At 39.1% G+C, this 25,614-nt stretch overlaps 2 protein-coding genes across 2 annotated transcripts in view; one reads left to right on the top strand and one right to left on the bottom strand.

Annotated features, from left to right (window-relative positions):
* Positions 1-1,773: 1,773 nt before the first annotated feature.
* On the bottom strand, positions 1,774-12,037 carry fkbp4 (FKBP prolyl isomerase 4). The gene is made up of 11 exons (XM_042496293.2): positions 11,501-12,037; positions 10,048-10,192; positions 9,740-9,882; positions 8,064-8,184; positions 7,120-7,276; positions 6,905-6,995; positions 6,697-6,780; positions 6,420-6,605; positions 4,951-5,094; positions 3,330-3,425; positions 1,774-2,996 (listed from the first exon to the last, which is right to left on the bottom strand). The coding sequence occupies exons 1-11, from the start codon at positions 11,597-11,599 to the stop codon at positions 2,895-2,897; spliced, it is 1,368 nt and encodes a 455-aa protein (XP_042352227.1). The 5' UTR covers positions 11,600-12,037; the 3' UTR covers positions 1,774-2,894.
* Positions 12,038-12,060: 23 nt separating this feature from the next.
* ddx11 (DEAD/H (Asp-Glu-Ala-Asp/His) box helicase 11) overlaps positions 12,061-25,614 on the top strand; it is a 16,539-nt gene continuing 2,985 nt past the window's right edge. The window contains exons 1-22 of the mRNA XM_042495813.2: positions 12,061-12,352; positions 15,816-15,958; positions 16,076-16,291; positions 16,580-16,666; positions 17,212-17,348; positions 17,429-17,486; positions 17,599-17,706; positions 18,647-18,734; positions 19,163-19,365; positions 19,514-19,588; positions 21,005-21,082; positions 21,167-21,213; positions 21,306-21,385; positions 21,502-21,543; positions 21,628-21,695; positions 21,774-21,812; positions 21,905-22,043; positions 22,937-23,068; positions 23,185-23,297; positions 23,375-23,447; positions 24,457-24,560; positions 24,661-24,810. Coding sequence (XP_042351747.2) covers positions 12,223-12,352; positions 15,816-15,958; positions 16,076-16,291; positions 16,580-16,666; positions 17,212-17,348; positions 17,429-17,486; positions 17,599-17,706; positions 18,647-18,734; positions 19,163-19,365; positions 19,514-19,588; positions 21,005-21,082; positions 21,167-21,213; positions 21,306-21,385; positions 21,502-21,543; positions 21,628-21,695; positions 21,774-21,812; positions 21,905-22,043; positions 22,937-23,068; positions 23,185-23,297; positions 23,375-23,447; positions 24,457-24,560; positions 24,661-24,810 — 2,310 coding nt within the window. The 5' untranslated portion in view covers positions 12,061-12,222. The remainder of the gene's footprint in view (positions 12,353-15,815; positions 15,959-16,075; positions 16,292-16,579; positions 16,667-17,211; positions 17,349-17,428; positions 17,487-17,598; positions 17,707-18,646; positions 18,735-19,162; positions 19,366-19,513; positions 19,589-21,004; positions 21,083-21,166; positions 21,214-21,305; positions 21,386-21,501; positions 21,544-21,627; positions 21,696-21,773; positions 21,813-21,904; positions 22,044-22,936; positions 23,069-23,184; positions 23,298-23,374; positions 23,448-24,456; positions 24,561-24,660; positions 24,811-25,614) is intronic.

The raw sequence follows: 25,614 nt of genomic DNA, 5'->3' as shown, positions 1-25,614 counted from the left end.
TCAATACTAAACTCTTTTTAATGCTGTTATTTATATATGCTGCTTGCTTTGCTATGTCATTCTATATGTGCATATGTCACTGCCACTTAATATGCTTTCAGAAGCTGTATATTATTTTAGAGTCTTTAAATTGCATGTCTTGTTTGTTTGTTTGTTTTGTTTTGTTTTTCTTTCTCTTGCTGATGTGTTCAAAGAAGTCTTTTAAACGGTGTGCTCCATATCCTTGTTCTCGTTTTGCTGTTTTTTAGGAGGCCTTCTATAACACCATGGCCGAGGGACTACAGATGAAAAGTAGCCTCCTGGCTAATTCTGGCATTTTTATACCTTGTGTGTTGATTCATTTGCACTGTGCCTTTTAAAATAAAAATATTTTACAGTTCCCCACAGCTGACTGATGTATTGGAATGACTTACTTTGTTCCAACAACAGTGGAAAACCCAACAATATTCAATTTGTAATTCAGAGACAAAGATCAGCAGACATACTGTATGTCTTCTTAGCAGTCTCTCTTAAAATATTATTCATCAAAATCATTACTTATTGATATTCTATTGACAAGTGAATGATTTCATTTACTAATTTTTTAAAACCTATCCAAAATGTCTGAAGTAATTGGCTATTTTTAAGCTAAGTGTGTTAAATATTACAATTTCAGGCTGATTATGCTATAAATTCACATCTAAAGCTCAAACTAGGTTTTAAATGTCAATTCAATTATAAATGAATGTGAAAAGTTCTCTTTTAATTATGTTAACCATAAGTTCAAATTAGATCAATAAGACAATATGTTGTTGTGGGACAACCCCACCAGCCTGTTCCTTCAAGTTGATCCCACCAAGATGCAGGACTAAACACAGCAGAAAGACTTTTCTTCCAGCTGCCATTAGACTTTTTAATGCTTTTAAAAAAACTGTTTTTTATTACTGTACTTTTGCACACCAAATTTTTGACATGCCACATGGTAATTATTATTATTATTGGATTTTTAGAAGTGAGTTTTTTTGTATTTATGTATTTATGTTTTTTTTTTTACTGTGGATACTCGCAGATGTGCTTTTATGGTTAGCTGTGAATAAACTGCAGTAACAAACCTAATTTGATTAACAAAGAATCTATCAACAAATAAGTTCCTTATCATGGAATAAATTACTTCTGTGAAACTGTTCCAGATCTCATATATACTGTATATATTAGGGAATGCTGTTTTTATCTATTTTAATCATTTTGATTTATTATTCATTTAAACCTTTGTGCATGTGTACTTGTATTACTTAAATGCATCTTCCTGAAATCACTTTTATTTTAAGTTTATTCAACAATGCGTTTCACTCCTGCAGAAGTTCTTCTTACAGCCTTGTTAGCGTCATGTCTCCACTCTTGTTCATGTGTCAGATTCTTTGCACACGGCACAAAACCTACCCTTATTTGGTGCTTACGGGACGTTACCTGTGCTGAAGGTTAAGATCAAGTGGGATGCATCATTGCACCCACACCTTGGTAAGAGCAAATTTGGCTGGTTAACAACATTTGGTGCATCTGGAGTTGATCTCTTTAATATTTTCTCTAACCAGAAAATTAAGAGAAGATATGAGAACTTTAAGAAAATTGTTACTGCATGAGGCCCATTGTCTCAAATTAATATATCAATAGATTGTCCTGCTCTAGCTCAACATATTTGATTTATAAGCATTTGACAGGACAGGGGAGAAACGTGCTCCTTTTTAAGTGGATATAGTAAGGAGAAGATGTTAGAGTCAAGAAAATCACAAACAATCAAGTTGTAGCTATTGTTTATTATATCTTTCTGTCAGGGCAGACCAAGCAGTGACCCTTCCAAAAGACAAAGATAAACTCAACACACCACCCACACCCCTGTTTTAAATTAGCCCCCCAGTTCAGTCTCTGCCCCGCTCTACAAGTGCTGCTGACTGACGATGACCAAGGCTTACATCTTCTGGCGTACCGTCTTTAACAGCCTGACTGCGAGGAGCCGGATATGCACACGTTCACACATGGACTTTTACAGTAAATTAAGACTAAGACTTGACTGTTCATTACTTGAGTGTGTTCAGGAGAAGCTAATTCATGTACGTTCTAGCTGCTTTAAAATGCACATATTCCAGTTAAGTGGTTGGTTGTATTCATCATTTTGAGAACATTACAGAAGTCACAAGAACGACACTTGACAAAAAAAAACAAAGAGAAAGTACAAAGTCAAAAATTCCAAAGTAAAAATGAACAGTCCTGCCTTCTGGGGGCTAGAGGGGAGCTCCGTCTTTAGACTGAGAGAGAAATATGAAATTCAACAGCTATTCCTGGCTAACGTCTTATTTCTCCACAGTGCTGCTACATACTTACTTTGGGACACAGGCACTCTAATGTTCAGACACATCATATCTATGCACACAACCATCACAACTCCAGGAATTGATCAGTAGGCCCATGAGAGGAGTGTAAGATGGAAAGCACAGGACATGAGGAGGGGTAGAGGGCAGAGGGTAGTGCAAGGTGAATGGTCTAGCCCTTGATGGGTGAAATTCTGCACGGAACACTTGGCTGCACATTTTTCCTACCCAAAACACTGTGATAACACATGCAGTTCAAAGCTGTGGGTTTAGGGGGTTTAGACGGTGCTGTTGTGGCACACAATTCATTTATCAGAACCGTGTCCCACAGCGCCATCAGCTAGGGAAGCCCCACCCCCACAGATAGCTGCCGCAGCAAAAAAGCCCCGACACAAAGAAAGCCAGCAAAGAGTAAGATGCTCCCGAAGTCCTATCTGTCATTGACACGGTCATTCTCACACAAACATACACAAAGTCACACCTTAAACACAAATGGCTGAAGTTACAAAAGTCTCAAGTACAGATGAACTGTAGCGGTCACATCTTCATCTACGCCTTCGCTTCACCCGCTGTTTCCTTTTCCCCATTGTCAACATCCATCTCCTCATCGCCATTCTCCTTGCTCTCACTCTTTACCTTCTCTGCTTCTTTCTGTTCATGAGGAGAGAACAAAAAAGTCAAAAGCAGCAGGTTTTTTTCCCAGTTTTCTGTCAGTCACACTGGCACACTTGAAAAGCTAATCCCACCCTCTTGTGGCTGTTTTTAGAAAATATAACCCGGTCATCTCTGTTAATGTATCTGCCTTTTTTAGTATAGATGGTGTTTTTTTCCCTCCTTCACTTTCTATTTTCTCTTTATTTTAGTTCCTGTAATTATTGTCATTTTAACTTTTTTCTGTTTTTTTATTCTGAAATGTCTGTGGGAATGTGGAGAAAGAATTAAAAATCTATTTTAAAAAAAGAAAAATAAGAAACAATCATTCACCTTTGAATCCCTCTCTGCAAATTTCTGGAACATGTTTGCGTAGATGCGTTTGTCCTTCTCATGCTGCTCCTTGATACGTTTCTGACAAAGACTCACCTGGTAGAATATAATGAAGGAGAGGTCAGACAACCACATTTTCAGATATGGCACACATACAGCCAGAAGAAATGATACAATATAACTCAACACAATAAATGCACTCTGACCAGATTTATCATTTTTCTGTGACTAATTTGACTTGAGCAATATTGAGAGGTAGTTCCCACTTGGGCATTTTTACACACTTACTCTGTAATTAAGATTGGCAGTTCCGCAACCAGCAAATGAACGCAGCAGCACAGTGTATTTGCCCAATGAGCTGACACTAGTTACAATAATACACTTAATACCCCATTCTACCGCACATAATTCTGAACCATTCAAAGCCTTTCTAACAAAAATTAATTGGTTCAGAACCTGGAAACTGGGTTCTCAGCTGGAGCCAAAAAACCAGCAGGTTTTCTTTGACCTGACATGTGATCTGCAGCATCAGTGGGCGTGTCATATTCAACAGGTTGCAAAGAGAGGAAGGAGAGGTCAAGTGAGAAAATGCTCAGAACAAAAAAGCATGCAGTGGCATCATTTAAAGTAGATTTATGCTTGTTTGGGGGGTGAAAAGAAATATCAGTAATAACAGAACAAAAGTTGCAGGTGATCAATGTAACCCGTGATTTTTTTTACTAGTGTTAACTTCATTGTGCAATACCCTCTGTTGATGACACATCCTTGGTTATGATGGTTTCGCTCAAAATTGGTTGAAATGCTTGCTGGTTTGCTTGACAGAACCAAGGTTACAAGATTCCTGAAGGGAACCAGTTCAAGAACAGGGGCTAATAGTGAAAAAGAGGTATAAAATAGCACATTTATTATAGCCAGGTCTCACAACAAACAAGGCCACGCTTTATTTCTTTTAAAGCCTCTGGTAACCCAAATCAACAAAAACTTTAACACTTACATGCATAATGAAAAGCACAAAAAATGATTAGACATTAGCCTCAATCTAAAGATGAAATACTGTTATTTTAGTTTTTTCCCAATTTCCTGATGCTGGCTTGATTTGGGTGTGGTTCCCCGATCCCCGATCCATACCTCATAATATGGATAAAGCTGATCAAAAATAAAGTCAGCGATCATTTGATACTTCATTAACAGGTCAAACTAAAATCCCTCAATGCTCCTTTCAATAGGGTGCGTTCAGAAGCACCCACTCTGAGTGCTCAAGTGCACTCTGGCACAAACTGGACCGGTGGGTTATCCAGAGCAGTGCTGTCTGGGAGTTTCAGAGCTCACTCTGGGTGCTCTGTCTGAGGAGACGGGGCAGCAAAGCGAAAAACAGAGTGAATGTGTGATGAACTTAACAGTTGCTTAATTCATGGACAAACAGAACGTTCTGTTGCTTCAAACAACAGCTCTCTCATTTTAGTGCAGAGCATCAGATTTATGAACACAGCCACAGTCAGAGCCACGTTTCCAGAGGCTTTAAGCTTTTTTTGGAATATGAAACAAACTTCTCATAATGGCAAGATCTAAGGAAATAAGAGCCAGCTTCAAAGTTGTTGGAATGATCCTTTAAGACACATACCTGGCTCTTTGCAGCCTTGTTGGCAGGATACAGATGAACGACCTGCTGGAAGTCGTCTCTTGCCCTCTCAAACTCCTTCATACCAAACAGTGCCTCGCCCCTTCGGAACAGCGCCTTCTCATTAGATGCATCCAACTCCAGAGCCTTTAATTATGAACAGAGAACAGCAAAAATGTTTACAGTATTTAAGATAAAGCAAACTACCATATAACAGATGTTTGTACAAGCTAAACTCAACATAAAGGTATAAAAAACTAAAACCAAAACTCTCTAACCTGCTAAATACTGAATAAATCATGAAAAATCAAATATTTAAACAACAGGGATGCCGCGGTGAGGACATTTTCCCACTGGTTAAACTCATGACAACACCAGTTTCAATGAAAACACTGGATGTTTTATTCAACGATGATGCTCAATATCTCTAGAGTGCGACATGAAGTTGCCGCTGATGTAAACCAAGCAAGCAAACAAAAGCCTTTCCCTGGCCAAATACAAACTTACTTTTGCTATGAAAAAATCCCAGGAAATGCAAAGTGTTTGTCAGAGAGATTTAGCACTGTCACTGTAGCTTATCAAAAATGCACCTGCACAACAAGAAAGCAGTCATTTTGAACATTTGTTGATAGTGCATCAGTTTGAAATATTGCAGAAAGTAATGGAACATAAGGAGCAGCCACTGCGAGCAGTTAGATGAAGCGCTGCAGCCAATATGCTGCATGCCTCTAACTTAGCCATGTAACCAACTCATATTTCCTCATTATCATTACCAGTCCCCGTATTAGCATTGGATTTAAATCCAACATACTGCCTAAGCGGACAGTTTTGCACCTCATACTAAATCCTTCAAAATCGTCTTGTTGGGTCATCTCTCCTTATGTAAAGGAGGAAATCTCGCTCTAGCTACTCTGTGCTGCAAGTCAGCTGCTTCTGTATGGAGCAGACACTTCAGGTATAAAATTTTAATTAATCTATTTCATCTGTTTTAATTTAATCTATTGGAGTTTGTCTTTTCATTTAGTCTTTTATTCTGTCTTTATTGTGTTTCTGTGTTTACTGCTAATATTCTTTGAATGTACTTACTCTTATTGGTATGGGTTGTTATTGGTATTTCTTTATAATTATTTCTTTCTTGTTTAATTCTACAATATATTTTGTCTGGTTTTAATTCAGCATCATTGTTTGGCTCTTAAGTTGCCCCTGCAAGAAACCTTTCTTGCTCCTGCTTTGCCTTATTTGCCAAAGCACTTTGTAAACAGTTTTTAAAGGTGCTACATAAATAGAAGTATTATTGTTAGTAGTAGTAGCAGTGGTAGTAATAGTAGTAGCAGCAGCAGTAGTAGTAGTAGTAGTAGTGGTGGTATTATAGTGTTCCCTATTCTATTGATAAAAAGAAGTACAGCTTCACACTTTGACAAACCTGAAACAGACTAGTACGGCAAGTTCAGTAAACATTACGTAGTAAATACCTTGTCACAATTTTCTAGGGCTTGGTTTGGCTCTTGTAGTTTCAGGGAGCACATGGCCAAGTTGAGATGTGCAGCCAGCCGCAGTGATTTTGCCTTCTTATCGTCCTCCTCTGACAAACCCGTTTCACGCTCCAGCCATGACACAATCCTTTTGTACTGCACTGCCGCCTGCTTGTATTTTCCCTCCTGAAGCATATGAAATCAGTGTGTCAGAAAACATGAAAGTCTTTAAAATTCACTTTATAGCTATGTACTTTGTATATTCCCCACTGCACACCTTAAAATACTGTGTTCCCTTCACTTTGACAATGCTGCTCTGTTCCAGCTTCTCTGCTGTATTCATCTCCCACGATTCCTTGGCCTTAAGAAAATAAAATGCACATGAATCACTTTGTGGAAGGGAAAACGTTGCTGTACACAACTGACATATAATTGGCCAACTAAAACCAAGTTGTGTTTGCAACACAGCAGCAAGATCTGTTTACCTTCTCGAAGGCTGTCAGTTTGATTTTGTATTGCAGTGTTGCTCCGCCAGGGATGTTATACTTTGCACTGCCTGTATTCCCAAAGCCATATCTACAAATCAGAGACACTTATTTGTTATTTCAAATGTGGTGGATAAATGCTTTAGAATCTGTTGCAGTTTAATTTAAAAAAAATTAAAAATTGCAAAATTGGGCATCTTAGCAAGTGTTCATACTTAGGCTTAATGTTGAAGACTGCCTCCTCTCCCTGCTCCATAGCCATGATGGCTTTCTCCACTCCCACTGGGAAGCCAAGGCTCTCTCCGTCTCCAATCTCAAACTTCAGTTCTCTCTCATCAAATGCACGGCCCTCACAGGTACCCTCCACAGTAACTGAAAGAAGTGGAGAAATTCTGTGGTTAGTTTGGGCTAAAAATCAGACTCTTGATTTAGCCACTAAATGATAAGAATGCAATAGACAGACCGTAGCAACTGTGGACAAGTGTTGCAAGTTCAACTGTCACTTTGACTCTTTTGCTTGTTAAGGATGCTTGTTTCCTGTTATTATGTAAATGTATCACAGCAAGGTCAACATATCAGCACTACAAATATAAAGTAATCCCATGATCATGCATAGTTGATGTAAACCTAGTAAAAGTTCAAATCTGAAGTAGAGTAAAATTTGAGCCCTCAATGAGCTTGAGAGGGGAAAAAATGAGCTTTAAAAAGAACACCTTTTGCCTGTTGTGCAGGAATCTGTATGCACATTGACAGGAAGGCCACCATTTGTTTTAAAACTTATTTTATAATTCAATACAACAGCATCTTTTATCTCTACATGCAATGTACCAAAAGGAGCACTGCTGGTGTTGGCTTTTAGCTACGAGCAGTGCAGAGATAGAAGTAGGGGATGTAATACAAACCTTGAAATGCAGTCTGATGGTACTACAACAGTTTGTACAAGTTTGAGTCATGTTTTATAACTGTTAAAAGTTAATGTTTGCAGTAAAAATTTGATCGTGCGTCTCAGTGCTTGTGATGTGAACAGTACAAGTGGCCCAGTTCTACACCATGTATGCTACAAGGTGTTGTACCTGCACTTTTTAAAATCTGTTGTATACTTGGCTTGTATTCAAACAAAATGTATTAGCAAACAAATAGCTGTGTCTGGCTGTGTTACCGTCAACAGAAGCTCCTTCATTAGGCTTTGAGTATCCCTGCCCTTTAGTAATAATGCGACGGATGATTCCTCCATCTTCATCTTCAGTGATGTCCTCGCCATGAAAATCAAACAGTTCCACCTGAGAGTGTGTAGAAGTGTAAATTAATATAGTTTTCAACCACAAACCAGAAAAAAATGATTTAAAGCAGGTCAAACTCATTTCAGTTCAAAGGCGACATACAGCTCAATCTGATCTCAAGTGAGCCAAACCAGTAAAGCCACTGCATAATAAAAAACATTAAAACAGGTAAACAGTAGACACCAGCAGTAACAGAGGTATTTGAAAACTTTTCAATGGTTTCTTCTCTTATACCTCTATCCCACCAACATTAGCCCATGCACCCGGGTTTTTCCAAAAATGGGTAAACCTACTAAATATAGGAGAATGACTCCATTCCCACTGCCTCAGTTTTGCAGCACATGAGTCTGCCTTTTTGTAAAGTGGGGTGAAAAGCCTCTGAAGCAGCATGTTACATAGAGCAGGCTTCTCACTCAGTGCGTTTCCATGTACAGTTTAATGGAGCTACAGTTATTGCTCGACTAGGCCATTTAATTGGACGGCTGTCCTTGCCCCAGTATACAAGCAGCGGGAGACAATCCATTTATTGATGAAGCATGTCCGACTCCTTCACGACAAGTGGAGATATGCCCCGTTTTATGCTATAGACTGAATCACAATCATAACTGTTTACTTACAATAACTTAGGGATGCTGCGTAAAGTATATATAATCAAACAGGACTGAGCAAAGTCTGCCTCCATTGATAAGTTTTAAGCCACCTAAAAAAATCAATATCAGTTTAAGTGTACACTATATTCAAAATATTTTCACGGCTCCACTTTGCTGTCAGACACCCCTTACCAAAGGGGATTTGAGGCTGTTTTATCAAAAACACCTGTTGGGGCGGTGGGGGGAGGGTGGCTAAAATATGTTTTGCTGCATCCACAGCAGGACATCGCTTAGCTTCTGTGCCGGTGTTGTGGGACTGTACTTTATTTTTCAGAGGAGGGGGGGTGGCTGGGATGGGATTTTTTCATTTGAAACAAATATAAAATCCTACTTTTTAAAGTTGTATGCCCCTCACCTAAGCCAAAATTAATAACACAAGTCCCTCCTCAATGCTTTCCTTTTTTCTAAATGCCTGTAATACCTGTTTCGCAGCACCGCTTCCCCTCTCATAAGTGACAGTCCCTATCCCCTAACCACAAAGGGAGGCCAGTGCAGCAACAAGGAGCACATGCAGAACACCAGTTCAAGTTTAAGTCGGACTGAGGTGTTAACATGACGGAATAGCTCGACTTCCAGTCGCATATCTGGGTGTGTTAGTCCAATTTCCAGAAATTCAATTTGCTCCAGTTTCAGTCGGACTAACGTGTTTACGCATATTTTAAACATCAAGTTTTAGTTAGACTAACACAATAATTTGACTCTTTCTAAGATGATGTAAATGTACTGATTGTTTAATTTATCGGCACCTCTTCACCTGTGCATCTATATTAGGTGTGCACAGTCATCCAATGGGCTAGACTGGACTATTTGGCAGGCCTGGTTCTGAACCCCAGGCCATATGTTTGACATCCCTGGTTTGAAGTATAAACTTGTGATCGAAGTAACTTGATATAAGTAACGCTTACCTCAAAAACAAGGGAGGCATTGGGGGGAATCTTGGGTGGACTGCCTGCAGATCCATACGCATACTCTGGCTTACAGATGAGCTGGCACAACTCTCCTGTTTTCATTGTGGCTATGCCGATGTCCCACGCCTTTATTACTTGCCCTAAACATAAAGAAGACTAATTACCAACACTAGCTGTGCAACTATGACAAAGGAGTGTTGATGTCTCTGCCAGATATGCAATAAAAGAGCCCATCTGCTGTTGGTCTGGTGTCTGCATACATGTGCAGATATCCATTTATAGAGATTACTAGATATGAGACCAACCTTTGCCCAACTCAAAGGAAAACTTCTCTCCTCTGTCTCTGCTTGAGTCGAAATGAGTACCATCCAGAAGTGTGCCCACATAATGTACAAACACTTTATCACCGGTCATAGGCAGCTCTGTGCCCGTGCCTTCCCTTTTCACCACCTGGAAAAACAGACAGCAAGAGGAGAATTAATCAAAAAACATTGGAGGATTTAAAAAAGTAATGTCATAAAGACACCACAGGACTAATGTATGCATCGACCACAGATAGCACACTCTATCAATACTTGTCAAAACATATATTTTCAACATCTATGTTTACAAATACTATTGTTTGGCAAGTTTAATCAAGGACTTAAACACCATGTAAAAAAAGAAGCACTGATTTTTATTTATTTGTCCTTTTATGCGTAAGTGTATGTACATATACATTTTGTTGTATTGTTTTTGTTTATTCTACCTTATGTTACTTACTTATTATCTTATCTATTTATTTACTTGTTTAATTTGAAATTGCATTTGTAGAGATGTTGTGTGGAACCATTGGCAATGGGTGGGGGACAAAAAAAAAATAAAGAGTGTCTCTAAAGTTTATCACACTTCATTGTACTTGTTAACATAAATACAGAAATTAAAAAAAAAACAACCCCCAAAAAATCTTATCAGACATGCAAAGCCAGCTTCACACATGTGTCCTGTATAAACCCCCTGCAGTCTTGTAGTTTGGACTGAAATGAGTAAGGCTGCCATAACCTTGTGGATCAAGTGTAACGTTAAACCCCTGTGCGGCCCCATCAGCATTAATAGCTTTAACATTTAGTATCTCTCCAGGTTTCTGGAGCCTTCTAGAGTCCGAGAGGCGGGGAGGGAGTGGAGTTTGATGGGAATACTGGGAAGGAAGAGGTGTAGAGGGGGTAAGAGTAACCAGGAAGCCACTATTAACATTCTAAAAAAACACTAGATAGGAAGAATTTAGTAAGTAAAGTTAATTGTTGTGATATTACACACTGTTACACAGTAGGTGGTATTATGCACGTCTATGTTGTTTGTGATCCGCCAATTAAGCGAGAGAAAAAGAAGCAGCAGCAGCAGCAGCAGCGCCCTATAGAAATGTGGACGGCTGAAATGGCTATTTATTCTTGTTGTTGACACCCTGGCACAGCATGGGAACCTCACGAATCGGCTGGCTCATGTTTTATTGGCTTTGCCAGATACTCATTATTTCCAATTTGATCAGGCGATGCCAAACTAGCCTTGAAAAGAAGTTAGCTATGAAAGCAATGGCAGGGAAATATAATAATTACGATGTTGTCAACACTGTAGCTAGCATAAGCTGCTTTTATTGACAGTGCACGCGATAGCCTAGCTAACAATAGCTAACGTTAGCCTAACCTATAAGTAAACAACCAGCAGGCAGCTAACCACTCAGCTAGCTGGATTAATATACACCACCAAAACAAAATCACTTGCCTTTAAAACCCCCCCGTCTTTCTTTGGTGTGATGTCCTCTCCTTCCATTGGAATTGTGTGTTGTCCTTCACTTGTCTGCTCTTCTGCAGTCATTGTCATAAAGCAGATTACACCACTCTGCTCCTCTGACCTGCACCACAATTACACTGGCTAATAGTAGTGGTGGCTAAAGCTAACTAGCGTACTTCTCAACCCACGCCAAGTGCAGCAAGAGACAACCTGACTACCGCTAACGTTAGCTAGCTAACCAACGTCTGTTACAGCTATATTGGTAGCCTTACTTACTTATGGACGCTACTGTAAATAAAACAAGCGTCACCCCTCGGCTAGCCGTACTGCTGTCGTTATACACCGGGAATACTATCCAAGCAGAATGTGTGCGTTGTGTTAAATCACTTCAGGTACACGTTGTCTTGCAGCCTAGCAGCTGACAGGCGCTTTAAGAAGGGCAGAGAATTTTCCAGACACTCAGGAGGAACCAGGGGATGAACCCCTGTTAGTGGCGCTCGATATATTCATACGAATCTTCCGTAAAGGCGGTGCACCCACAAAGAGTAGCGCAAGGACACACTTTAAAGCTGTAGTAAGCCATAACGAAGATAGTTAATACTGAATTCGGTAAAAAAAATACTCTGTAATAACTAAATAGTTCTGCATTAATGCACAAAATTTACCATACTAGTCGTAGTCCCGACCACGCAAGCACTGTATCACAGTAAAACATGCACCCTTTGGTGTATCTTGCTCCCTATTGGTCAAATTCGTTCATACTCCCTCCCCTCTGCTCTCTGGTGGCGCGGGAGTTGAACGAAAAAAACAAAGTAAAACCTCACGTCTCAAGGATATCTGCGGGTAAGTAGCTGTTATACAGCGTTCATATAACAATTCTGTTAAGATCGCGATCACCAGTATTACTTTAGTCAATAAAGGGAGTGTATGGGGATGTATGCTCGAGAGAAAGATTGCGATAACGATTTAGTTTCAAGACAACTTAACGTGGTCGCAGTTCGGTAAAGTTGGAAAGATATTCACAGATTCGGACTTCCGGCATCAATAACTCATTAGTGATACGTTGTCAAAACATGAACGAGGCCTCTTTCCCATCGTTGTAAGGTAGACAATGTGCTACAAGCCCAGTTTTATCAAAAGTAGCTGTCTTTCAAGCTGCAGAAATAACATTGGTGTCAATGAGCAGCCGGCGGTGAGACGAGTGGATAGGGACCGTCTGCAAATTGCAAAACCGCTACAGCAGCGAAGAGAAACACTACACAGATATTCAATAACTTCAGTCTTATGCACTGTAGTGTCACCAAATTTACTGCAGCCATCAACTGGCTGCTGCTGATCATACTACAACTCTTGGTTTGATATTTATTTAAAAAATCATAATTTTATGGAATTTTTATTAATAATAAAATTCAATAACTCCACTTTTATGCACTGTAGTGTCACCAAATTTACTGCAGCCATCAACTGGATGCTGCTGATCATACTACAACTCTTGGTTTGATATTTTTTTAAAAAAATCATAATTTTATGAATTTTTATTAATAATAAAATTCAATAACTCCACTTTTATGCACTGTAGTGTCACCAAATTTACTGCAGCCATCAACTGGATGCTGCTGATCATACTACAACTCTTGGTTTGATATTTATGTAAAAAATCATAATTTTATGGAATTTTTATTAATAATAAAATTCAATAACTCCACTTTTATGCACTGTAGTGTCACCAAATTTACTGCAGCCATCAACTGGATGCTACTGATCATACTACAACTCTTGGTTTGATATTTATTTAAAAAATCATAATTTTATGGAATTTTTATTAATAATAAAATTCAATAACTCCACTTTTATGCACTGTAGTGTCACCAAAATCACTACAGCCATCAACTGGCTGCTGCTGATCATACTACAACTCTTGGTTTGATATTTTTTTTTAAATCATAATTTTATGGAATTTTTATTTGTAATAAAATGTAATAACTCCACTCTTGTGTACTGTATGATTTTTTATTAATAATACATTCATATAACTTCACTTTTACATACTGTAGAAGAATTAAACTCTGTCCAACCATCAACTTGCTCCTGCTGATCATACTACAACACTTTGATATATAAAACAAAAACAACAACATAATTTTAAAGAATTTATATTAATAATAAAATTCAATAACTTCCCTCTTGTGTACTGTAGAAAATTGAAACTTTGTCCAACTATCAACCGGCTCCTGTTGATCATAAGAGCCTATCTTGCCTACAGCCTCTTCAGCTATGGCTGCTGCACATCACACAATACCAAGGCGTATCTTTGTTTGGTAATTGGGCTGTCGTCATGATTTTTTAAAAAACATATCAAACCAAGTGTTGTAGTATGACCAGCAGCATCCAGTTGATGGCTGCAGTAAATTTGGTGACACTACAGTGCATAAAAGTGGAGTTATTGAATTTTATTATTAATAAAAATTCCATTAAATTATGATTTAAAAAAAAAAAAATCAAACCAAGAGTTGTAGTATGATCAGCAGCATCCAGTCGATGACTGCAGTAAATTTGGTGACACTACAGTACATAAAAGTGGAGTTATTGAATTTTATTATTAATAAAAATTCTTAAAATTATGAAAAAATGTTTTTAATATCAAACCAAGTGTTGTAGTATGATCAACAAGGCTCAGATGATGGTTGGACAGAGTTTAATTCTTCTGCAGTGCATAAAGGTGAAGTTATTGCATTTTATTATAAAGTTTCTTAAAATTATATATATATATATATATATATATATAATTTATTTATTATATTTATACAAGTGCTGTAGTATGATCAACAGGAGCCAGTTGAAGGCTGCAGTGATTTTGGTGACACTACAGTGCATAAGACTGAAGTTATTGAATATCTGTGCAGTGTTTCTCTTCGCTGCTGTAGCGGTTTTGCAATTTGCAGACGGTCCCTATCCACTCGTCTCACCGCCGGCTGCTCATTGACGCCAATGTTATTTCTGCAGCTTGAAAGACAGCTACTTTTGATAAAACTGGGCTTGTAGCACATTGTCTACCTTACAACGATGGGAAAGAGGCCTCGTTCATGTTTTGACAACGTATCACTGATGAGTTATTGATGCCGGAAGTCCGAATCTGTGAATATCTTTCCAACTTTACCGAACTACGTGTCGCAGTGACAACATCAAATATTAGCTTCTTGACATCCAGTCAAAGTGGAAAGCTCTTACATTGGCAGATGTGTTGAATTGTGGGTAAACTGAGGTAATTTTAATGAGGGAAACTCAAAAAGCAATTCGTAGTGACTTTGATGAGATTGATCTGCACAAAAGGCTCATGTCTGTGTGCTCCATGTTAGACACAGCATCACTATCAGAAAGTAAGGCCTGTTGCTAATGCGAGCCAGTCTAAACACTGCTGCTGAGCTCTTCACTGGATCAGAGGGGGAATGCGCCCATATATGTTGTCACTATGGTCTGAGACAGCCCACAAAATATGAGTTAAAAGCACAGCTCTCTCCCAAATCCCAAAACTTGAGTGCTAAAAGTCACATTTGTTTTGTCATAGGGCAGTGATACTCAACTTCTGGCCCGCGGGCCAAATGTTGCCCCCCCCCGATGTTGTACTGGGTTCCCCCCAACCATTTTCTAATTCATAAGAAAAATAAAGTGATTCACAATGGGAATTATTTTTGTACTTTTAGTATACATACGGTGCCAGAGTGCATGAAACATCATCAAAATAGAGTGAGATGTCCTAAAATTCTAGAAACGTCCTCTTATCCTAGAAATGTCCTGAAATCCCAGAAACAGCCCAAAATCCTTGAAATCTCCTTAATTAATAGAATTGTCCTAAATTCCTTGAAATGTCCTGAAATCCTTGAAATATCCAAAAATCCTTCAAACATCCTAAAGTCTCAGAAACATCCTAAAATTCACAAAAGTGTTCCAAAATCCTAGACACATGGATGGGGCTGCTGCGACCGGCCCCTGGCCTCCTGTCATTTTGCAAAATGACAGTCACTGTCACGGGGTATAAAGTGTGGAGCTGAATAAAGCTCATTTGAGTCCATAAAATGAGGCTCTCTTTCACTGTCTGTGAAGCAGCTCCAGACTTCATACCTGATGACATCACAAGTTGGAGACTTCCCTCTCTGGTGTATGGCTTTCAGAGAGAGCGGGTCATGTTCACAGTTATTGACTTAAGTTTACCGAGCCATTGAAATAACATATTGTAATGCTTCATATTTGCATGGTCGCCCTATCTGAACTGAAATGTTTAATCTTATTAACCCCTGTCATCTTCCAGTGAGATTCACCAGCATGGAGAATAGAAGAGCCCAATTTCCATTTCCCTACCAGCCCTATCACATCCAGGAGCAGTTCATGCAGGCCCTGTACAGTGCACTGGACCAGGGCAAAGTTGGAATCTTTGAGAGTCCAACTGGAACGGTGTGCATGTGTGCATGAATATACCAGATATAAAAGCAGAAGCCCTTTGATTTTATCCATAATTTCATGTGAGTTTGTTTTGTTTTGTTTTCTTTACATGTGCGTCCTTTAACCCAGGGCAAGTCTCTGAGTCTGATATGTGGAGCGCTGAGCTGGCTCACAGACTATGAGGAGAAGAGGAGACAAGAGGCCGCCGTGCTGCTGCATAAAGGAGAAGCAGCGCTCTCCACATCCACTGCTCCGTCCTCCAGCAGCAGCTCCTCAGCAGAGCCCGACTGGATCACTGATTTTGTTCAAAAAAAGGCAGAGCGCGATTTAGTGTCAAAGCTGAAGGTAAGAATCACAACAGGTCGAAGTGCAAGAATGAAGCACTGCTCTGATGGTCAGCCTGATCACTGCTCTTTGATGAGGAAGGTAGAAGTACAAAAAAGAAAAAAAAATCCAGGAAGTGTCAAAATCAGTGTTAATGGCTCATTTTCTCAGATTTCCTGGATTTTGTTTTTTGAAGGAAAGTGTCCGTGCCTTTCAGGTGTGACCGTGGCATGGATCTCTGTGGTTTAGCTTCTCACCTGCTCAGTTTTTTCAGATTATTGTGTGTGGGGTTTTTTTCCTGTGCATCAGGAGGAAGAATTGAAAAGAAAGAAGAGGGCGGAGCGATTAGAAATGATCAGAAACAACGTTCAGCTCAAGTACGCAATGAAAAGAAAAGTAAGTCAACTTGCACAGTGGCATTTTAACCCTTCCAAACCTGGACTGACATCCGTTCTATCGTGCAGCATTCAGATGCCTGTCACAAACGTTTTAACTCTTTAAAACCAGAGCAAATTGGTTTGATTTCTTAAAAAAAACAGAGCAAAAAAGGCAATAAAAAATTTAGCAAGAAACGTCCCTCAAATTGTGAGAAATTTGTTAAAAAAAGGTGACAGCAAATGACCTTAAAATCTGTTTTTTAATCCCTCTGTTATATAATTATTGCAGTTATATATTTATTTCTGTTACAGAAAAAAACTATACTTCTGTATTTTTAAAATGTCTCTATTTTCAAATTTTCTTTTTTTTAAATCTTATTTTATTTTTTGCTTATTTTCAGGTCATTTTCTTGTAACTTTTAACTTATTTCTTGCTAATTTTTGGCCGTTACGTAGCTCATCACCTTCTCTTCATGTTTTTGAAGGAAATTTGATCCAAATTACAATCGCTGTAAGTCACATCGCTACACCTGACGCCATGAATGCTTGTGTATGTGTCTGTAGAGCTGTGAAGATGAAGAGGCATTCAAGCTGCTCCAGCTCAGCAAAGAGGAACAAACAGAGACACAAGCAGATCAAGAGGATGAGGAGCTCATCATTGCAGAATATGAGAGCGATGATGAGTCAAAGACCAGGAGCAGGTGAGGGCAGCCGCTGATTGGTCACTGGTCGAATCACATGTAACATCACACCAATAACAGCAGGGCATTTTTTTTCTCAGATTTTGTGGCACTGAGGACGACACAGACGATGACCTGGTTGAAGAACATGTTACTAAGGTGTGTGAGAGAGACATGTTCCATTGTAACTGTAAGGATGAGCTGATACAAAGAACATACTGAGGGCCACACATTCCCTGCAGTGAGCCTGTATACCTGTGCATGTTCTTAGATTTACTACTGCAGTCGCACTCACTCCCAGCTGGCCCAGTTTGTCCATGAGGTTCAAAAAAGCCCCTTCAGCAAGGACATCAGTCTGGTGACACTTGGCTCACGGCAGGTATACACACACACACACACACACACACACACACACACACACACACACACACATATTACCTGCAGACACTCGGCACTCAGGAAATAAAAACACAAAGCATGTGATGATATTGTAGTATATTTTCAGAGATATGTCTGAATGTCCTCCGTTCTCTCTCAGGAGAGAGTGAGTCAGGGGTCCAGGGTTATTTATAGTCACAGCACAATGCAGACATCTTACAGGATTGGTTCTCCACTGCTTACATAAGGTCACTGACCTTTCCCAAAAAGAGCAGATTCAGAAAGCTTAACCCCAAAAAGGAAAATACCACCCATCTTTCATTATCATGTAAAATGACCAACCACAGGCCAATTCCCTCTGACACTATAGCCCAGATTAATATTCTCCTAAAAAGACCAGCAGACTCCAGCACCCATGTGTTAGTAAAAGATCAGTAAAAGAATGAAGGACATGGCACTGAATGATAGCTGATAATGTTACACACCAGTTTACTTAACTACACAGATGTATACACAAAGACTAGCAGTGCAATGGTCAGATTTTAGAATATTTGGATCAGTCTAATCTATTGTGAATATTCATATAGTAGGGATGGGCATGAGTACCCGATGAATGAATTTTGATGTCAGTATTTGTTTAGATAGACATATAGAGACTGTTTTCAATTGAACAAATTCCACAATTTCTACTATGACTTTAACCTTTATTGTTGAATTTCTCTTATTTAAGGATAATTACAAAAAATGGCTACAGATTTTAATTAGAATGCTTAAATACAGGGTGTTCAAACACAGCACATTATTTACATTTTTTATCCACCCCACACAAAGCTTGACATCAAACAGGAAGTGTTACTGATATTCAGTTAATAAAAGATGAGTGGTTACCATGACGTCTGACGATATTTGGCCCAGTAAACATCAAACTGTGTACTCTCCAGAATCTGTGTATCAACGAGGAGGTGCATCGCCTGAACAGCATCCAGCGCATTAACGACCGCTGCATGGAGATGCAGAAAAACAAACATGGTGAGACCCCCCTACACACGCACGCACGCACGCACGCACGCACGCACGCACGCACTCTCACACACACACACACACACACACACACACACACACACACACACACACACACACACACGCTCTGAAACTACAGATCATACAGAAGAACATTTCCAGGCAACTTCAAGCTTGCCAGAGATTTGCAATTTCTCAAAATGTATTTTATCTTTATTTAAACCAGGAAAGCTTTTTTGAAATGTGAGAAAGCTTTATCTGGAGTGTCCTAATTTAAGATAATCAGCTATGACAACATGGGACAAACAACACAAAACAAATCAGAATCAAACAGAATTGCCATTGTAGAACTGTGAATATTTCTAATACAAAAAGATATCATGAGAGCTGTCTTAAAACTCAACAATTAAAGACCAGTTTTGCTTCCAATTTTCTAGAGAAGCCGCATCATGAAGAGGGCGTAAAACGGAAGCGAGGCCCATCAAAGAGTGTGTGTCCTTATTATAAAGCTTCAGCAATGCAGCAGATGAGGGACGACATTCTGGGGACAGTCCATGATATTGAGCAGATGCTGAAACTGGGCAGAGAGACACATGCATGTCCTTATTACACCACACGCCTCGCCGTCGCCCCTGCCCAGGTAGCACTCATCTTTGTACTTACTTCATCCTTTCCTGTGTCTCGTTACTTCAGAGAGTTTCTCCTAAATTTCTTTAAAGTATTGTTGATTTCATCAATACCTTAAAGCAGAGTGAAGTTTTATTGTTATGTTTCTTGTGTGTGCACAGCTGGTGGTGTTGCCGTATCAGATGTTGCTTCATGAAGCTACAAGGAAGGCAGCAGGGGTCCAGCTGCAGGGGCAGGTAGAATGAGACGTTCTCTTTGTTTCCATCTTTGGTCAGTGTTTGACATGCCCAAGTAACGTTAAAAACACCATTTTCACAAGTAGTAATAATAATATTTCTTACATGATGATTGTGGGCTATTTGACACTGTTTGGGTTCCTGATAATTCTATTACCCTCAGGGTAGCCACAGCTCCTTAAAAACTTTTACATTGTCTTGAATACACATTTACAAGTGTAAGATGGCATGTCCAGTGGTGGCTCTTCAGGCGTCAACAAACACCTTTATGCACTTAATGGGCCTAATTCACAAACAGTGAATACACACAACTCTGTGCTTAAGCTGTAAATGTTTATGCACAAATCTTGGATTCATCAATCATCCAACAGTTGTATTCTTTCCTATATTTGTCTGTTCTTTACAATTAAATTTAGAAGTGCCTCAGATCATTCGTATTCATGCTTTCTCCATATTAAACTCTGAGGTGAACACATGACCTTTATAGAGAAATGGGGGCGTTGTAGAATTCTGATTGCAAAGAGCGGCACTCAGCTGTCAGTTTAGGATGGTTCTGATTCACAAACATATGCATGGTGGTAAGAACAAAACTAGAATAACCAGAGTGAGAACATTTCTGCACACAGATTGGTGAATGCGGACCTTTTCACCACCTTTACACATTTAGATCACACAGTGAGTCTGCAGCATGAAACAAAGGCTGGCCAGCCTGTGCTTAGAGGAGTAAGCACAAATCTTCCCTTGCATCATTTTACCTTTCTGTTAATTTTGAATTGACATCAATGTCTTTACTTGGTACATTCATTACTTTTGCTCTTGCTTTTAATAATTCCACCCTCTTTTCAATTTTATCGCATATTTTGGTAGTGGTAACTTGTTTTATGCTTTTATGCATTTTTATTGTTTTGACATTTGTTGTTTAATATATCTTTTATATTTATATTTCTTTTATTTGTTCTCCACCTCTGGTCTGTCTGCAACTTATTTTCAAAGTTATAGTGTCCAAGGGCTGTGTAATAATTATTTTGTTTTATTTTATTTTATATATTTTAATATTTTCAAATATATATATATATATATATATATATATATTTCTGTATATTGTTAGGTTTTAACTTTTAGCACTCTCGCAGTGTCATGCACTTTGAGCTGCATTGTATGTATAAAAGGTGCTATATAAATAAAAATTATTATTTTTATTATAACTGTAACTATTGTTACTTTTGGTGTGTATTGCCATTGCAGATATGGACTTAAATTTCATTCAAATTGTATTAAAAAAATCTTAACTCTAACTTATTTTTACCTGTAGAAACCCTGATACTTTCATCAGTTTCAACAACATGAAGTGGAACTGATATTTCATATTGCTGACGGCTGAAATGTTTTTTCTTTTGTATGTATATATTTTCACAGGTGGTGATCATCGATGAAGCTCACAATCTTAGTGACACGCTCTCCTGCATACACAGCGCAGAGCTCACTGGAGCGCAGGTAACATGCGTGTAACACATCATGTATAAAATATAGCTTAAAATGACGTTTTCTACAGTGTGCTAAAATGTGAATCCTCTGCAGCTTTGCCGTGCTCACTCCCAGCTCACCCAGTATGCCGACCGCTATAAGTGAGTGAAAAGCTTCACACGATGAACTCATTGACAAACTAATGATTGTTTTTCCTTTCTGACTCTTCATGTTTATGTTTCTGCACCATCAGGAGCAGACTTAAGGCAAAGAACCTGATGTACATCAAACAGATTCTCTTTGTGATTGAGGGGCTTGTGCGGGCACTGGGAGGTGACTGAGTTTAGGCTAAAATTAGTTTTTGATCATTGATTATTGCCAATCTGCAACATGAGTAGAAGAGAAACTGCTGGACACTTTTAGTTATAGTATAAATGTTCTCCTTGCAGGTAAGGTGGGGCAGAATCCGCAGAGCCAGGCTACACTAACAGGTCAGTGAATGGTACACTCTTAAACATATGCTTATACAAATCTATGCAAAAATTGTTAACCAGTCTTGTTTCTTTATCTTTTAGGAACTGAAATGCTCACTATCAACAACTTCCTCTTCAAGGCTCAGATTGACAATATCAACTTGTTTAAGGTTGTTAAAAATGTTATAATGCTGTTAAAAATGTATCCTCACACCGCAGGGTCTGATTCTTTGTCATTTTCACAATAGTTACAGAGATACTTTGAGAAGAGCATGATCAGCCGAAAAGTAAGTTTTTAATAAGTATGTATTGATTTATGCCTATATTAATGGTGATCTGCTGTAAAATCAAATGGATGCCATGTTTCTTCTCTCTGCAGCTGGGTGGCTTTGTGGAGAAGTACGCAGGATCGGGTGTGAGCCTGCACGCTCAGAGCAGCTCCAACAAGGAGAACCGACGCACAGAAGGCCTAAACCGCTACCTTCAAACCCTGCAGAGCAGCCAGAGTACTGCGTCAGGTCAGAAGGGTTTTGATCTCACCCACATATTAACAAGCCTGAGTCCCAATAACTGCAGATATGTATGTGCATGCATCTGTGCATTTAAGGTGGGGGAAATTGTGTGGAGTGACCAACCAACAGAGCAGGCTACAGAGCTGCTCGTGGCAGCTAACAGATTTTAGACATGGATATCATCATTGCAGTTGTGATGCATTACAGTAGCAACATGAAATCATTTACTGAAAGAAACGGGATCCTTTTCAGTCACGAGAATGAATTAATAGAGAATTGGCTGTCCTGCGGAACTATAGAGTGAGATGTGTTGAAATTCACTTGTCTCTAAATAAATGTATATTTTAAGTTTAACAAGAAGAGATGTGACAGTTCATTATACAAATGTGCACAGTTTTTTTTCTGCTGAATAGATATCATGTATGGAAAATGAATGGAAATGGAAAGATGGCAATGACCAACTTAAGAAATGACCCCAAAAGAGCAAAAAATGATAAAAATTTAAAAAAAAAACCATGACAATTACCTGAAAATTTGCACAAAAAATAAAAGTATATAAAATAGACAGTAAAGTGTTAAAATAATATATTAATAAACAAAAAATGTTTTTTTTAATTAATTTTCCAGTGATTCTCTTTCTCTCTCTCAGCAGTTTTTCATAAACTTTTACTAAGTCTTGCCAAGTTGCCTGCTGCCTTTATTCCCATGTTTCTGAAAGAAATCAAACCACTTTGCGCACATTTCAAAGGCTTAAATGCTTGTGAAAGGTGTCTGATCGCAGCACAAGAAAACACTTTTCAGCATTTTGCAATCAACAGACACTGAACGATGTAGCATTTCTATGGTAGTTGTGGCAGTTGTTCATGATCCATCTTTCCTTCGTGCTTCCATGTGTGCAGATTCCACAGCAGACCAGCAGGGGTCAGAGGCAGAGAAAGTGCTGTCTGCATCTCCCATGATGCAGCTGGAAAGTTTCTTCTTGGCTCTCACCAACAGCAATACCGATGGCAGAGTGGTGGTGCACAGACAAGGTACTGATTGAAAAGCACAACACCAACATAATCTAAGTGTGATGCCCCCCACCCCTCGCCCCCCACCCCACACCCCACACACACACACACACACACACACACTGCTTTGTGTCCAGGCAACTTGTCAGAGAGCAGTGTGAAGTTCCTGCTGTTGAACCCGGCGGTCCACTTTGCCCAGGTGCTGCAGCAGTGCAGAGCAGTCATCATCGCAGGAGGAACCATGCAACCTGTACGTTATTTTCAATCCACTAAAAATAAACTTTTGCTGTTTGAGTGTATTATAATTCTGAAAGATGTGATATGTAGGTTTCCGACTTCAAACAAGAGCTACTGTTTCCTGCTGGAGTGGGAGAGGAGCGCATCACTGAGTTTTCCTGTGGTGAGTGGCCCATTTTCTTTTTTACTTTGTAGAGTTCATCTTTTTGTGCTTTTGTGATGCACTCTCTCTCTCTTAGTGACGTGTTCATCAATATTTCTGTGTGCGGGGATATCACTTGACAAAAGCTCAAATAACGACAGATTTTTAGTTTAAGTGCTAATTTTTCCGTTGAGTTGTGCACAAAGATTGACAAGAAGTAAGAATTATGTTGTGAAATCATACCTGGTTTGAGTGCTGGAGGTGACGGTTTGTATATGTGACAGAAAAGAGGATAAACTTGATACCATCATATTACCTAAACTAAGAATTAATAGCCATCCACAATCAGTGGACACTGTTCTAAGGATCAGTTGAATATTACATTGGCTGTCTGTCATTGCACAAGTTGTATTTTTTGCTTATTGAACTGGGAAGCCACCTGGAAAACACTTGCACAGTTGCACTGTTTTGCAAAAGTTAAAGCCTTTAATTAATGGGCATGCCCCGATGAAGACTGTAATTTGAAACACAAAGGTGTCAAGCGCATTTATTAAAGGCTTTTAACTTCAGCAAAATAGTGTGCCTTGAAATTTTCTGGTTTTGACTTGTTGACAAAAGAAATAAGTCAAACCTCTCCGTTCTTTTTTTTGTTCATTTTTGGTCACTTGGGTTTGATACCTATGTATGTGAGGTAGCACTCCTCCACCTAACTTTTTTTATGAAAATTTTGATCATTATTGGGATTTCATGAATCACAACAATTTTGGCAAGGATAACTGTGACAGGACATGTTCCTATTGTCCTCAGACTCACCAGATCTGTGTGAAATTTGAACACAACTCTCAAATGATCTTAATTTTTACTTAATTAAAAACTTATTTCATTTTATTTATGATGCATGCCAATACATGTTATTTGCTGTAAGAATTGTATTGTATATGGAAAAATAATTTTATTTGATCATGTAAAAGTATGTGATATGTTTGTTTTATATTTAAATCAATAAAATAACGGTAACCCTTTCCAATAGGTCATGTAATTCCTCCCGAGAACATTCTTCCCCTCGTGTTGTGCAGTGGCCCCTCCGGTCAGGAACTGGATTTCACTTTCCAAAATAGAGACTCTCTACGCATGGTAACACACACACACATGCACACAAACTATTTCATGACATTGATTCAGTGCAGCTGCATTGTGTACACCAGCACTGCTGCAAACGTGTACCTGTTGACAGATGGACGAGACAGGACGCATTCTCTCCAACATTTGTAACGTGGTCCCAGGTGGCGTCGTGTGCTTCTTCCCTTCTTACGAGTACTCGAGGCGGATCATCTCTCACTGGGAAGCCAGCGGTGCATTGACTCGTCTGGCTAACAAGAAGAAGGTACGTCACCCCAGAAAGCCGCCTTTGTCAAGGGACAGTTTGGATTTTTGAAGTGGAGTTGTATGAGGTGGTTAACCACAGTCAGTGTATTACAAACAGTAGATGGCAGTCAAAGCTGTCCTCTGTGCTCTCTTTAAAGCCACACTTTGACAAAAACAGTAAATATACCATATAGAACACAGAAGCTGCTGGTCTACCACTGCCTCAGTTTGTGTTTTATTGTATAACTTTTGTGTTTTAAAGAATTTGTTTTGATTCACCAAAGTCATACAATTACACACAAAACTAAGCGATCAAGACAACAGAAAGAGCAGCAGCTCTTGTGTCCTGTGTGGTTACATTACTGTTTTTGGGACTGTCTGCTGCAAGTTCAGGTGGTGGAAATATTTTAGATGTAGCGTACACTTAAACTGATTTTTTGAGGTGGCTAAAATAAGTTTTGCGGCTGTGCCTGTCCACAGCAGTACATAGCTTAGCTTGTGTGGTGGTGCTCCTGCCTGTTTCTCCTAACTGGGAGATGTAGATCACCATCTACTGCCGGTTGAGAGACTGCACACATGCGTTTTTTTGTGTGCTCATTTCTATTGTTTCCACATAAACCACACTGACGCTGTTGTGACGTGTAAATGTTCCTGAGTGGCTATTTTCCAGAGCACTACGGCTGCACATTGAGATCAAAAGAGTTTAACTTTTTGAACACTGCAGCCTGCACCACATGTCCTGTGATGAGGTACAACCAATCACACCCAGCAGATATCTCTCCTCTCTTTTCTTCTTGATCATTTTAATGCAGAGATAACCTGA

Source organism: Plectropomus leopardus, chromosome 7 (genome assembly GCF_026936395.1).
Source record: "Plectropomus leopardus strain MGB_pleo_1.0 chromosome 7, ASM2693639v1, whole genome shotgun sequence".
NCBI classification, from domain to species: domain Eukaryota; kingdom Metazoa; phylum Chordata; class Actinopteri; order Perciformes; family Serranidae; genus Plectropomus; species Plectropomus leopardus.
This window is presented reverse-complemented; position numbering and strand designations above follow the sequence as displayed.

Bases quoted from the DNA above. Each gene is read 5' to 3' on its own strand.
- fkbp4 (XM_042496293.2), bottom strand. From the start codon at position 11,599: ATGACAATGACTGCAGAAGAGCAGACAAGTGAAGGACAACACACAATT. The intron at 8,185-9,739 runs GTAAGCGTTACT...ACACACTCTCAG, and splicing joins ATGCCTCCCTTGTTTTTGAG to GTGGAACTGTTTGATTTTCA. The intron at 5,095-6,419 runs GTATTTACTACG...TCATAATTAAAG, and splicing joins CCCTAGAAAATTGTGACAAG to GCTCTGGAGTTGGATGCATC.